General features: G+C 34.0%; 1 protein-coding gene across 36 annotated transcripts in view; it reads left to right on the plus strand.

Annotated features, from left to right (window-relative positions):
• Window positions 1-15,567, plus strand: part of RBFOX1 (RNA binding fox-1 homolog 1) — a 745,900-nt gene that overhangs the window by 703,713 nt on the left and 26,620 nt on the right. For 32 of the 36 annotated variants that reach the window (XM_048962261.1, XM_048962269.1, XM_048962272.1 and 29 more), the window contains 2 exons: window positions 2,625-2,664; window positions 11,287-11,351. In XM_048962261.1, coding sequence (XP_048818218.1) covers window positions 2,625-2,664; window positions 11,287-11,351 — 105 coding nt within the window. The remainder of the gene's footprint in view (window positions 1-2,624; window positions 2,665-11,286; window positions 11,352-15,567) is intronic. The other 4 variants (XM_048962271.1, XM_048962279.1, XM_048962270.1 and 1 more) reach the window with 1 other exon arrangement.

Genomic DNA, 15,567 nt, shown 5'->3' on the forward strand with positions numbered 1-15,567 from the left:
TGACCTGATCTGGCATGTGCTGCTCCTCTGGGGTCTCTCAAGAGTTGCAGCAGAACTTTGCATTTGTTCAGCATTTCTGTAGTTGTACTTACAGAATTTAATGATAATGGAGATCATTATTTCTGGCATTTGGTTCTGAAGCAGTTATTTTGGTCTGCCTCTGACAATTCTAGAGGCTGATCTCCAGAATTAGTAACTAGGAAAACAGTTTGTTTCTATTTTATTTTATTTTTATTTTATTTTATTTTAATTTAATTTAATTTTATTTTATTTTATTTTATTTTATTTTATTTTATTTTATTTTATTTTATTTTATTTTATTTTATTTTATTTTGTTGTTAGAAATAAAATAGGACTTCAGTCTTCCTGTTGTGCACTGATTTATTATCAGTGTTTCAGTGGTCATCTTGGGAAACATCAGAACTTCAATAAGAAAGAATGATTTTTCTCTGGAACGCTGCATGACCTGGATGCTCTTTTAAGATGATACCTTTTTTTATTCATTTTTTCAGTAACCTCTTGCAGAAAGTTCTGAGTATAACTACTACTGTTTGATTGTTGTTTATTTTTAAACCACATTATTTAAAAAACAAACAAACAAAAAAACAAACAGAGCTTTATCTTAATTTTGTTTAGCTCTCATGCTGTTATTGTAAATAACATCTTGCTTTGAGTTGTTTATTGAACGCAGAAATATATAATTTTAGACTTGTTACATTAAGCCTTAAATAATTTCACACACTGTACAACAGCACTGATCTATGTGGCATCTTTTTGGATGTGGAGACTGTGTTTGGCCTCTTATATGAAGCAATGTGTAATCTTGTCCAGAGATTATTTAGAAAATGGAGTCCTTGTCTATGGAATAAATATGCCTTTTTTTTTTCTTTTCAAATGCATATAATTTGAAAAACAGACTTCCTATATGAAATTCCTGAAAATGGCCTCTGCCTGCATTAACCTTTGCATTGTTTGTATATGATTTGTATGTGTATTCATGATTGTGTAATTCTATCTTGCAGTCATGTGGAATGTTGTACTTCTTAAACGCAAATAGGTCTTACACAAACATGTAATATTTTAAAAGAATTAGAATATAAAAACCAAAATATAGGTACACTGCAAGATAAATAATATTTTTTTCTGTTAACAAATTGTGTAGGCCATATATGACATATGCTAATCTGCAGACCAAATAAATGGAAAAATATATAAGTACATATCTGAACTTAACCAAAGTGAATGCCAGCCACTCTGACATAAGTAGAGCCAGGCTTTCATACATTATGCCACCGTAAATTTATCATTGATGAAGTGTAATTCAGTTTATGTACATGTATGCATATTTTTTATTTTCTCAAGTGAATCTGACTTAGTCACTAGTTCATGCAGGTGGCTTTTGGTCACTGACCTCAATTGTTCAATTATATTTCTGACATGAAAATTCTTTTAGAAATTGCAGAACAGCTTAGGCTAGCGACTTCATAACTATTATTCCAGAAACTAATATTTCAAACTGAGAATTTTGTTGCAAATAACCTATTGAGTGCTCTCATATTTAGTTATTGAGACTGCTTGGACTGATTCTGTATTAGAAATACAGAAGTTTTTAAGTTGTAGATCTGCAAAACAAAACAAAATTGCTGGACTTCTACAATGTGTGTAATTAGTGTTGATGTTACATATTTCCAATTTTATTTTGTGTAATGATTTAAACCATCCTTGTCATGTTCTATCATTTCTCCTGGAGGGTTAGAATCTAAAATTTGAGCTAATTAAAATAAGAATTTGTCTAAGCTGAAATGAAGCAATCTTTAATTGCATCACAATTCTACATTTTTTCAGACAAGAAATAGTGATGTATCCAACTACAGCATCACGGTAGCTCACAACTGTGGGCATGTTTGCCAGGGTGGTAAAATGACAGTGAGAAAGGCTAATACTTTTCTCATAAGAATAGAGTTAATCCATTTTAACGAGACCTGTTGTCATTATCATAAATGTCTATCAAAGCAGTACCTATGAATACTCTCATCTGTGTGTGCATTAGTTATTGAGATTTGAAGCAGTAGGTATAGAATTCCATCAGTACAATTATTTCACACATTTCCCTCACCCTATAACCTATTTTTAGTGTTGTTCTCCATCTAAGTCGTGACGAATAGCACTTTGTTTTAGAGGGCTGACAATTACAGGACAAGAAAGTATTATTTCAGGAAATAACATTTTCTAAATGAATCAAAACAGGTCACAGAATTGGACCTGTGAAAATTTCTGTAGAAAAAATGCTGCCAATTTTTCAAATTTTTTCCTTCAAAAAAGGAAACACAGCTTTCCAGAAGTATTTTCCAATTCTGCCATGCTTCATGTTTCACCTCTTTTTGACTAAGCATTTGGCATACTTTTATTAAAAAAAAAAGAAAAAAAAAAGAAAAAAAAAAGTTCAGTACAGTTCCACTTCTGATAATTGCTACCAACCTCCTTAACCAATGTGAAGAGTGCCTTCCTTCCCCCCTCCCTCTGTTCTTGTGACAAGACTAACCTCAGCTGTGCAGGGGTTGGTGGCATTTGCATGTGGAAATGCACTAATATGGATGTTTTTCTTTGTGTGTGCATCCTTGCAGTGTTGTATACCAGGATGGATTTTATGGTGCAGACATTTATGTAAGTATTCATTGATGTGCATGCTGTCCTTGTACATTACCAGAGTCATTCTTTTTACAAGTTTGCTGCCTAGCTTGACTCTGTTTTGTCTATTTACCATCCCTTGCCTGTCAGAAGGAATTGAGAAGAATATCTCTCACATTGGAAGACCTTTCTGTTCATTACATCTATCATTGTTCAGTGGAGCTGAATTAACTCTTCAATCAAATGTTGAATAAATGCAAAAAGATGTGAAAAATATGTGCGTGCATGTATGGTTGTGTGTGGAGGAGTGTCTCCCTTCAAAATTAAAGTATTAAGAGAAGTTGAAAATAAAGCAGAAACATTCTTCTGCCAACCCCCAAAATATGTTGTTTTTTTGTGTTTTGTTGTTGTTGTTGTTCTTTTGTTTTTGTTTTTGTTTTTTTCTTTTTCAAACAAGGCTAGTTAAGCATTAATGATACTTGAGGTATGAAAATGCAGTATGGAGAGGTATACACTCAAGTAAATTTTCTCAAATCTCAGCAACATTTGGGATGTGCCATGGTAGAGCTTAATTACACTGTAAGTTTAAGATGTGTCTCTCTATTGTGTCATTTGAACAGACTTCTGTAGACTGCTCTTTTAAAATCCACATATTTCAATTTAAATGAAATAGGTAATGATTGCTCAAGTTGTATGTAGTGCTTATTTTTGTTAGTTAGTACTGATAGCCTTGGATAGTAATTACCAGCTTCTCATTGAAATGTATACAGCTCATTGGTCACCAATTTCATTTTAAAAGATATTTTTAAACTTCTTTTCTTACTAATATTCAAGTTTTTTACCTTGAATATATAAATAGAGGCTACTTACATCTGAGCATACAAGAGGTTTAAGACTGAGGTTGAATTTCAGGCTTCTAAAATAATTTTTGCACCCTGTGTTTACAGTTTTGTAAAAATTCTTGGCTATGAAATACGTTACCAGTAATAAGGTAATCTTTCACATCTGTTATTATTTTTGCAATAGCAGACTGGTCCAGGTATCTTTATTTCAACAGACAACTTGCTATATCCTAATTGTGCTTATGTTTTTCTGTCTCTATTGAGTTACAAAGAGATGGATGAGGTGAAATTGGTTTGAACATTAAAAATTCACTAGGTAATGCTAGGAAACATTCCTTGTCTTTATTACCAGCAATCTTTTAGAGCTATTTCTAAAGGAACAGAGTATTTTTTAATACATTTTATATGAAAGGAAAACAATTTGAACTTATGGAAGAAGTAGGTTTTGGTTTTCTGGTTTGATAAAAAGCTGATACCCATCTGATGATTAATTTGCGAAGTTGAAAAATATTTTTAAAATAAATTAACAGTTTAAGTTTAAAGTTCCATGTGCACTTAGGGATGCTATCTGTAACATATTGTTAGTGACACGTGAGAATAACTTATTTGTCAAAAGCTTACTCTAGTAAGCTGCTTAAGTCTCACCTAAATGCATTGCTATTGAATTTTTGAGCTATATAGAATACACAGTGTTAAATTTTTATCAAGTCTGATTTCCAGTTTTCATATTTCTGCAAACTGTGACATCCATTTTGCCTAGTTTCCCAACGTAAAAATCTAAAAGGCATCAAGAAGTCCACCTTAGTATTGCTTAATGTTGATAGTGTAGTTTGGAGTTAAATGTTTATGTAACAGTTCATGGTTTTGGAAACCACTGTTGCCGCAAAGCAAGGTGTCTCTTTTGGTGCTTGACAAAATGGTTTCATTTTAAGGGGTCCTTCATCCTCTCATAGTCTTGAACATTTTTCTTCCAAGCAGAAAGAAATTTCAATGAGGAAGATACTGGAAAAATTACTGATTTCCAATGTAGTTTCAGTCTTGTTGTTTTGACTACTCAAGTGAATTAAAAATGCGATAGCTATGCTGCTACACCGGTTTAGACTCAGTTGCAGCTTTGTACCTCTCAGTGCATTTCCTAGTTCTTTTACTGCAGCAGAATGATTACAGAAGTTCATATAATTGAAACATTCTTGTGGAAATCTATTATTTTATAACGTTCATGGCTTCTTAGTTCATAATTCATTTTTCTTCACATTTTTCTTTCTTCCATCCAAAACATTTTGATGGTGAAAGGAGGAGAGAACTAGTATAAGCTGAAAGAAAATTTATTATGAAGTGTATTAGTTCTCAGTGTATCAGTTTGCAGCAGACTAAGTTATTTATTAAATCCCAATTGACTATGATTTTACTATTGACTATATTTATTTATTTATTTATTATAATTGACTATAATTTTTCTCAGCTTTTGATTTTAATTATTGAGATGAAGCTTTGGGAAAGAACAAGTGCTTTGTGGGGAAAAAAAAGAGAATAAGAGAAATAAGAGAAATAAATTAAATTTTAAATTTATAGGTTGTAATAGTAAATTGGAGAGAAAGGAGCCATTAAAATGATACAGAAAACAAAATCAAAGGAACACTGCTGAAAGTTGTAATAAACAATATTCATGAACAAATATATCAAAGTAGATTTCATTCTGATGTGATTACACTGATTAACAACAGTGGTATGGACTGTGCCAAGGTAGCCTTTGGTGGCTAGCCTTTGTGCAAGGGAAGCTGGGAATTAAACTGACTGTGTCAAAACAACAGGGTGAAACAAGAACAGAAAATAATCAGAGTTGCTTAATACTAACCAGAGGCATAGAAGAGAATAGCAATATAAAAATAGGTGGAAAATACAGTCTAAAAATGAAAATCCAGGCCCATGACTGTTTGTAATACAATATATTCTATATTTCGTACGGTGCGATATGAAATGTAATAATGTCTCTGAAATAGCTGAGCTATTGAATTCCTTTCTAAATGTGCCTTTAAGTAGGAAAATAAAGGAGATGATTAGGAAGAAAGGAAGACCTTTTAAAATTAAGTATTGATTCACTAAGAGAAAAAGTCATTAAAAAAGAATTAAGGTTGCCTGCCAGCAAATACAGAAGTTCCTAGATGAAGATTGACACCTGAAAAAATAAGAAAATACGCTCCACAAAATGAAACAAAAATAGTAACAGATGAAGAAATGCACAGTTAAAATGATAGTGCTCCATTATTGCTTTGTTGCAATTCCTTTTTCTTACTGTTGGCATGAAGAATGTTTTCAGAACATGTCAGTCTTTGATAAACAACTAAAACGTGGAGAGGCTAAGAAACAGCGCAAACTTCAAATTCTCATCACCAGTTTCAGATGTGGTAGTGTGGTTCAATTGTGTATATTAATCAGTCTCATGGCTCACTGTATGATTTTTTAACTTTTTCTAAGGATTCTGGACCTCTGATACTAAAGCTGGTAAGGGTCCAAGATAATTCATACCTACATAGAAAGATATTTTTTCTGAGTTAATGATTGAGATAAGGCATACTTTCTGAGCAAGGGATTGGAAGGATATTTTCAACAGCTAACACCATCTCCTCCAGCTCAAATGCAGAGGATGGTATTGAGGATGGAGCACCTGTCTACTTTCCAAGCAGAAAGCAGGCACATTCATTAAACTGTATCAATTATCTAAGCAATATTCCCTTCCTGCTGGATGGGTGCCCTCTGATATCCTGAAAGACGCTGTTCTGATGTGAAAAGCAGAGATGTAGTTAGTACCAAGGTCTTTTCTTTTAAGTAAAAAAGGTTTTTTTGTGTGCTTTTAAAATGAGGAGATATAACACAGAAATAAAATGAATGGAGCAATGTCTTTTTCATGGGCAAACAGGGTCCCAAGGTGTGTGGCTCCTCCTAATGCTCTGTCCACAAGAACACTCCATGATTCCCTTTTCGAAAGTTCTGAGAGCTAATGATGCAATGTCTTTATCTCCCTGACCTTTATTTGTGATTTAAACACTATTTTGAAAAAATGCAGGCTCATTCCTGACTACTGTACTGGATTAGAATTCATTTATGTGCTTTTAATTTGTATACATTACCAATAATTTATCTGAGGGAACGGATACCTCTGGGATTACCACAAATGCCTAAAAATAGAAATATGTATGCAAAATATCTCAAGAACTTGGAGTGAAAGGATGTATAGGAAGTAAACACTAAGGAAAAATATTCTCAGCATTCATATAGAATATTAACTGTTATTAATAGAAAAAAATAATGGAAAATAGGCATCACTTTAAGTCATATAATCTAGATGTGTTTACAGATAACACTGTCAGTGCATCTGAGATCAAGATAAAAATTTCATTATTTCAGGAGAAAGTGCAGACATATACATGGTATTGTAAATTATGAATGTGTAACTTATTTTTGTGGAAATTATACTCAGTACACATACAGATTTTATTTAAAAATTTGGATGTATTTGATTTTACATTCATTTTCATTTTATTTTATCCAAAATTTCTGCAAATGCAGCTAAAACTGATGAGGATTTCTCTGTAACAACTGACTAGTGATCTTGCACCGATCCCACAATTCTTTCAATTTGTTTGAGCCGTGGAGATGTATGGAACACTGAAAGGGGAAACTGTTTAATAAGTAGTTTTGGGAACTTCTCCAAATTCCATGCTTGCATCTTTTCTTCCATCCCTATGCCCATCCTTCCTTTACTCATTGAAATCATTGCATTTCTGTTTCTTTATAGAGCATTATTGCAAGAGCCTGTGTATGGCAATAAGTTACTACAGGTATGACGTGCTGACTGATGGAAAATACGCAGTAGGCTAAATATAGGCTATTGTGAAATCATACTAATCCTCAAGTTATTCAGTGAGAATATGGATTCTGTGTGTAGAAATGGTAGGAATAATCTACCAACTGCCTTTAATTTCCAGTTGTATTATATATATTCACATCCTATTTAGTACAACATTCATTATAAGTGTTCCATTCATTATATTATGCCAGTGACATACATGTGTATATTTGGACTGCAAGTATTTTGACTTCAGTATGTCCTTAACTTTTTCAGGCAACTTAAGTTGTACTAGCATTGTGGTATCATTCCTTTGGAAGTAGAAAATACAGGAGTGTAGATAAGGCAGTAGACATTTTTAATAGTTTTAGCTGAATATAAATTCAGTTTACTAACTAAGAATTCATAAGTCAGATACTTTATTTACTTGCTGAGGGAAAGTAAAACCAAAATAATTCTAAAATGTAGGATCTGACAAGGGGGAATGGTTTTAAAATGAAAGCGAGCAGAATTGCATTAGATATTATGAGGAAATCTTTTATTCAGAGAGCAATGAGATGCTGGCACAGCCTGCCCTGAGAAGCTGTGGATACCTCTTCCCTGGAGGTGTTCAAGACCAGTCTGGATGGGGCCCTGGGCAGCCTGATCTGGTAGCTGGAAACCAGCATACAGCAGGGGTTGGAACTGGATGGCCTTCAAAGTCCCTTCCAATTCAAGCTATTCTCTGATTTTATGCTTCTATAATTCTATGATCTGATGTAATTGAAGTAAAATAGTAATTGTACCAAACCAAAGCTTCAGAATAGCTGTGAAATTATTTCCCTAACAATGTTTTTACATTTAATTTTGTATTTGAGGATAAAAGTTTGAGGTTGGAAGAGACGGCCGGAGGTCGATATTATTCCACTGCTCAGTCACTCACTGAAAAAATGCTTCCCGGTGTTCAGATTGAACCTCCTTTGTTAGATTCTGTGCTCATTGTCTCTTGTGTTGGTATGAGGCATTGCTGGTTCTGTCCTGTGTGCACTCTCCTTTAGGGGTTTATCCATGTTAGTAAGATCCCCCTGAGCCTTCTCTTCTCCAGGCTAAACAGCCCCAGGTCTCTAAGCTTCTTTCTCATAGGAGAAGTCCCTCAGCCCCTTTATCATCTTTGTGCCCCTTGTTTGGACTCTGTCCAGTATTTACATGTCACTTTTATACTGGAGAGGACTGGTGAGGCATCACCAGTTCTAGAAAGCATTCTCTCCCTTGATCTCTTAGCAGTGCTCCTTCTAATCCAGCTCAGGTTACCATTAACCTTAAGCAGCAAGGACACGTTGTTCATGCTGAAATTGATGTCTGCCTGGACCCCCAGGACCTTTGCTACAAAGCAGCTTTCTAGCTGGGTGCCCCCAGCCATGTCCTGGTGTGGAGTGGTTTTTCTCTGGGTGCAACTCTGCACTTCCACTTTCTGACCTTCATGAGGCTCCTGCTAACTCATTTATACTAACTTGCTCAGATGCCTCTGGGAACCAGCACGACCTTCTGGCCTATCAGCCATTCCTCCCAGTATTTGTCATCTGCAGACTTGCAAATGGAACATTACACCCCCTTAATAGCAGATCATTAATGAAAATAGCTTATGTTACAAATAAGAAATTGTGACATAGACTTGTAGAGAATTACGATCTCATTGATATTCAAATCTATCCTGCAATTTATAACTCAAAAAAAAAAAAAAAAAAAGAAAACAGACAAATTTTATAACGTAGGTATCTTTTTATTGCTTTAGACTCCTTTTTTTCCAGAACATTCACAAATTTAATTGTGATTGTTCAATCCATGGCAGCTTAATAAAATTCAGGGTTGACCTTCATTGTTCAGCAGCATTTCTTTGATGAAAGCAAATCAAAATGCAGGCACTGAAGGAATGTAATTCATGTGTAGGGAAAGCAGATTTTGAACAAGAAATGATCAGTCTTCACAAACTGACCAATTTTGAGTGGTACTCAAAGGAAAGAAATAAAATTCTTACAGAGCCTGCCATCTGTAGGTTTAAGACCAGCTGATGCATGAACAGCCTGCCTCATTTTAGTCTGATTAAGAACACTGAAACATTAATACTTCTGGTGGTGACCCATTTTCAATACTGTACCAGGGTGGGAAATCAATATGTGAGCAGTTGGATTGAAATGAAGAGACCTCTTGCATATAAATGGAGGTTTTTAGGAATGCACTTACTAGGACAATCAAAGGAGTTGTGCATGTGTCTAACAGAAACATAAAACAACTTGTAGCCTACAACACATTTTCAGAGGACAATGAAAACAAGCTTATCAAGTTTAATATCTTCTTATTTTTTCCCATTTGAACTCCTTTACATAAGCAAAACCCCCACCACCAAAAACAACACTCATTTTAGCTCTGAAAAGAACTGGAGGAGAGAAGAGGTGAATTTGTGTAATCTCTCACATTTCTCCTTGTAGAACAGCCCAGGCCAAGTGCTCACCCTCACTGTTTGCTGGTTCAGTTTGCACTCAGTGACATTGCTAGACATCTGATTGCCTGCATGCACGTACCTGCAAGCAATATGTGCCTATTATACATTTTTTGACAGCAATAGCCTCTTATTGGTTTATAAAAATCAAATGATCTAAAATGAGAAAGTATTTCTTCTCAGTGCTTCTTTGCTTGCACAGTGAAGCAGTTTCTACAAAAGGCACAGCATATATAGTATTATGAAAGCACCTGTCTTTTTCTAGTGCTTGTGTGACACGATTGCTTCTGACAAGGAGCTGACCAGTAGTGAGGAGTTAAATGTGCTATTTCTTATGTGAGCACTTGAAAAAGACAGAAAGAATGTTCCTCTGTGGTGTTGATAATTCAAAGGCTGAAATTTCTAATGATTTTCATTTGCAAAACCAAAATAGAAAACTCATGGAAGTATCCCCAGTGAAATTCTACTACTGTTATGGTAAGGGTTGACAGAGTAGCCTGTTCTACTAGTCTTACGTGCTTTACAGATCAGCACATTATCTTGTATGAATGCAGTCTTCAAAAATAAAATCCTTCCATTGAAAGGGCTCACCCTTAGGAAAGGAAGAAATTTGCTTCAAAGCTGAGTGACCTAATGCTTTCTTTCTCAACTCTTTGTTAAGGTGGGGGGAAAGGTGGGAGAGGAAATGCTGAGTCCCATGTCCCAGAGGATTATGGGGTGGTGAATTCTAATTGGAACGTAAATCATGTTTGTGTTATCTGTGAAGACTGGCCTCTGTTTGTTAATTGGCATGCTGAGATCATTTTGAAATGGTTGATATAACACTGTGGTCCATTGAACAGGAAGCTCTGCTGTTTTCACAGTTTGATAATCAATGCATCACTGCACACAATTCCTTTCAAATGTGTGTTTGTTTGTCCTGTTTGCTTAATTGAACAGCTGCAATTACTGTTACATACAACTGAATGTTAATTCAGGGAAGAAGAGAATTTTCCTTCTTCATTATAATTAAAAGTATAAATTGGAAACCTGTATAACATTGAGTGTTAATTGAGTGCACTAATTCATAGATTTAATCAACCAGGTATGATAGATCATATTTTATACACACACAGATTCCAAAAAAAAAGAAAAAAATAATTACTGGTATAGTTTTTCGTTTGGGTTCAACACGGCTTTGTTAATATGCACATACTGCAGTCATAAGAACAATTGCTACTTGAAAACTTGTGGAAGAATACAATATTGTGTTTTAAAAAACTGTGCTGTTGAATACAGTTCATTGCTTTCTTCACATCTCTGGAACAAATCTTAACATGTTTGTGGTGATGATAAATTTTGCTTAACAATTCACTCAAATAGGCCAAATGTATTTAACCCTTTAACTGAACTTACAGCATGACAGTAATATTCCAATCGGTTGTTGCTAGATTTTGCAAAATATCATTTAAGCTACAATAGCAATCCAGTTAGAATGTGAGTTTGTGTTTCAGGGTGGTTATGCTGCCTACCGGTATGCCCAGCCTGCCACTGCCACTGCAGCTGCCTACAGTGACAGGTAAGATCTCATTTATTGCTAATAAATATCTGACCAGTGGAAGTCAAAGATGATTCTATAAATTTGCCTTGTTGAAGTCTCATAACTGTCTTGTTGCTCTGCAGATAATTGTGATATCCAAAACAGGCTGTTTTATTATAATCCATGAATAGCCATAAATTGAGAGGTTTTAGGCCTTAATTGAGAATTAGGCATGAGATGTGCACATTCCCAAGCTGAACGTCATCCAGTTAATGTCTGTGACCCTTGTACAATTTAGATAAATATACGTATAGCTTCATGACGATCTGCTACTAAAGATCATAATTTGTCTTAGGAGTATTATTTCATTTGATTTAGAAGCTGTGCCCTCAGTTCTTATTGATGTTATTTCAGTCAGTGGAAATTGGGAATGAACTGCATCTAAGCCTGAACTATCCCAGGCAAAAAATATATATATTTTTTCCATTTGCTTTCTTTCCAAGCATGTGATTTTTTGAAATAGTGGGAAAAAAAATAGTTATGCTTCTTCTCCAGTATGCTTTTGTCTTCAAAATGTAAGCCACATTGATGAGAGGAATACCCGAACTAACAGATCATTAAAACATGCGTAAGAAAAACATACAGAGGCGTAATATCCATAAAGCAAAAGTGATGTCGTATAAATTAACTCATCTTCTCACAAGATGAAAATCAAGGCCCATTCCATGTTGGTGTCTAAATTGCAAATTTCCAATAGAACAGGATTTTGTCAGATTGCGTAAAATTAAACATGCATCAGTCTTTGCAGTGTGTCTGGACATTACTTAGTACCGAAAAGAAGGAATATTCCACTGGTTCTTCAGAAATTGTACCCTAGACAGAATCTTTAGAACTGTTTTCATGTCTTTGAAGAGTGTACAATCATGAAGGCAAGATGCATGTTGTGAAAGACAAATACATGCATATATTTTGCTTCACAACAACAGTGGAACGTAAGGTCACTGTTCTCAGTTCCTCATTTATGAAAATTTTCCCTTGTAATCATGCAGATGATTTCTTAAGTGTTGAATTGAAAAATTACTTCTGATGCTAAATTAAACATTGCTTTTAAGTGTTTCTGTTTCTTAAAGAAATCAACAGATTAAGAAATTTCAGTGAACTGTTTCTTAGATTGAAGTGCTGTTCATGGATTCTGTATTTTTAGAATAAAATACCATGGTATGAATGTTACAATGCTATGCATGCATATTTGCCTTTAAAACGCTTATTCTGGATAATGAAGACATATTTTTTAAAGTTATGTGAATAAAATAATTTGCATGTGTGGCTGAGGCATGCTGTGTCAGACAGGTAAGCAAGTTACTTTCTATTATTTTTGAATCAGTAATATTGACTAGATACTGCTGTTTGCACTACGTTTGCAGTCTACTATTTCTACTTAGGGTAACGTACAGGGTGAAGTGCTATTCAGTAGTTTCATTTCATTTCCACAAAGGTGTGTTAGCATATTGCAGCTCTAGAATTTTTCTCTGAGCTTGTAATGCAAAAGATTTCCTAATCATAAAAACTTACTAAGTTGGAAGGGCAACATTAAAAATAACCCCCCCCGGTTAGTCATTTTTTGCTAGATATCATTCAAATTTCCCCGGATCATCTTATAGGTTGATTATTTCAACAGAAAAATGAATTTATGAAAAATCTGTTTGCTATATAGTGAAACAGAGCAATATCAAAATGACTTTTAAATGCCTTAATTACGAATCAGGTACCTTCTCATAAACCAAATGCTGTAAGGTAAAAAATCAGATTGTCGCATGTTCTGCTATGGGTAGAAAGTCAACCTCACTAGGAGTTCTGCTGAAAATAAAATTGTTTAAGGAAAAGATAGTGTCCCTAAATGTTGTAAAGAAAGCTTGTGATGGTGTCAGTAGTAATGCAGCTTAATTCCTTTTTTTTTCAAAATACGCTTAATTTTCAGATATATTTTGTGTATAATTAGAATTGTAATAACCTGACTGTTGCATAATTTTAAATATCTTAAATGAATTATTGATCTTTTTTTTAATTTAACTTCTCTTTTTAAATGAGGTTACCCATCATCTTTGACCTGCTTTCCCCAAATGAATGTGGTTTCTTGTGTTAATTACAAATACTGTAATTGAACTTCTTTACGGGAGAATCCTAAAACAACCAAAGAGAATCAAACATAACAACCTGCATATGTGAAACTATATACAAACATGGATACCCCTGATTACTCACAATCAGTTTGGTTAATTTTACTACCTTTTTATTCATTTTTAATGAATTCAGTCGTTTATACAGCAATTGCTAAAATTAAGAAATACAGTTCAGTACTGCTTATTTTTCTTCTTCTCAGTGTAATAGTAACTCGCTGTCATCTGACAATACTGAAGACTCCATATCTATACACTGATCCTTTTTAGTGCTACTTTAAGCTGCTAATTATTTAATTTCAAATAGAATATACTTAATGTTTACATTTAAAGAATGCCCAGGAAAATCAAGTGGCAACCAATGAGTATTAAAGCAGTGATGTATCATGAAAATCCTTCTTTATATTAAAAGAAACAACAACAACAACAACAAAAAAACATTTTGACTGCATGTTATATACACGGAGAATGGCAGTGTCTCATATTTAACATGCTTCTTAAATCAGGAGTTGGAAAGGAGAAGTCTTTGAATTGGAGACATTTTGATAAATTAAAAATGAAGGTTAACAGAAATATTCGGGATTCAAAAATGGAGACACTGACTACAGTGAATCAATGTACAGTGATCACTGTAACAGAACTTGATTTTTAAGAAATGCAATGGTATCCTTGTTTGTCATGGCTGGAAGTATTGCTGGAAAAAGGGGAAGAACAGATTAATAAGGGTGAGTCTGCTGGCAAAGGAAATCTCATGAAATAAATCGAAGCTAAGCCAAATAAGTTTAGTAAGAAAGGCACCAAAGTGTATGTATTCTAAAAACAAATTCACCGTTGAGGTAGGACATACAGATTTCTCCACTTCTTAGGATTGTAAAAGAAAATAATAACCAAACTTATAATAAAAAAGTGCAGCTTGTTTTATTGGTGAAGCAATATAATCACAAAATACAGCTTTAAAAATTTTAAATTGGATTTTTGTGCTTTGATCTCTCATCATACTGAATTGCACTTAAAGAGATGAAGATCTGTGATGAAGTGGATCAAAAAATAATTACTAACTTTCTAATATTTAAAGAGTTTCTGAAATTTTTCCAACTGATAAAAAAGGGCCTCTTCGTCTGCAGATGTCCTTCATCATTCAGGAGCATTGCTTCCCAACACTTTAAAGTGAGAATGCTTGTGAAAGTAATTATAATGGTGTACAAATACTAAATTGGATGTCAACAAAATGGTAGTGCAACTTTTATTCAGCTTTTCTGTAAGATTTTCAAAACTATAAATAAAAGTAGACTTGTTAGTTTTCTGTCAGTGTCTGAAGTAAGAGGAACTAGCAAAGTCATCAGCTTTTGTATTTATGAGGTAGAACAAGTCAAAGCATGGCAGTGGGGTGTATTGTCATTTTGTCATTGCATGTTCACTTGATGTTGCTAGTATGTCTGTAATGCTGTATTGAATTTGACAGATTCATCACATAGCTCAGTGAATGGCTTGCTTGAATTAAGCCAATGGGCAGATTTATTCACATTGATTGGCTATTGGTTTTGTGTTTTTTGATTTGATTATTGCATCTTTGATCAGAGTAAGAAAAATGTTCCTTTCTTGCTTATTAAGTTTGTCAGCAATATTTCTGATAGTGTATGTAATAGTATAATAAAGCAAAACCCCAATAATAATGAACTATACCTGCCTGTAAGGCAGAATATTTTCACTTGTACTGCTTGCTAACCCTCTAATACTCAATAATTGTGTGTTTATATATGTATGGTTATGGATTCATATATATACACACATTCCCCATCCATCACTCACCCACAAACTCACATACACACAGACACATGTGCACGCACACACACACATAAATTTGTACAGATGTAGACATTAATTCCTTTTCTTTTTCCCCTTAATATAGTATCCAATTTAAATTTGACTATAAACAATGAGAAGATTCCCACTGACTATTTTGTTGTATGGCTTAAATCCTTAGGTCTCTCATCACTGGAAGCTTTTTTTTTTTTTTTTAAGAAAAACAAATAGGATTTATTCCAAAATATTATGCTACATCTTGTAGCATAAAAATG

Source organism: Lagopus muta, chromosome 15 (genome assembly GCF_023343835.1).
Source record: "Lagopus muta isolate bLagMut1 chromosome 15, bLagMut1 primary, whole genome shotgun sequence".
NCBI classification, from domain to species: Eukaryota; Metazoa; Chordata; class Aves; order Galliformes; family Phasianidae; genus Lagopus; species Lagopus muta.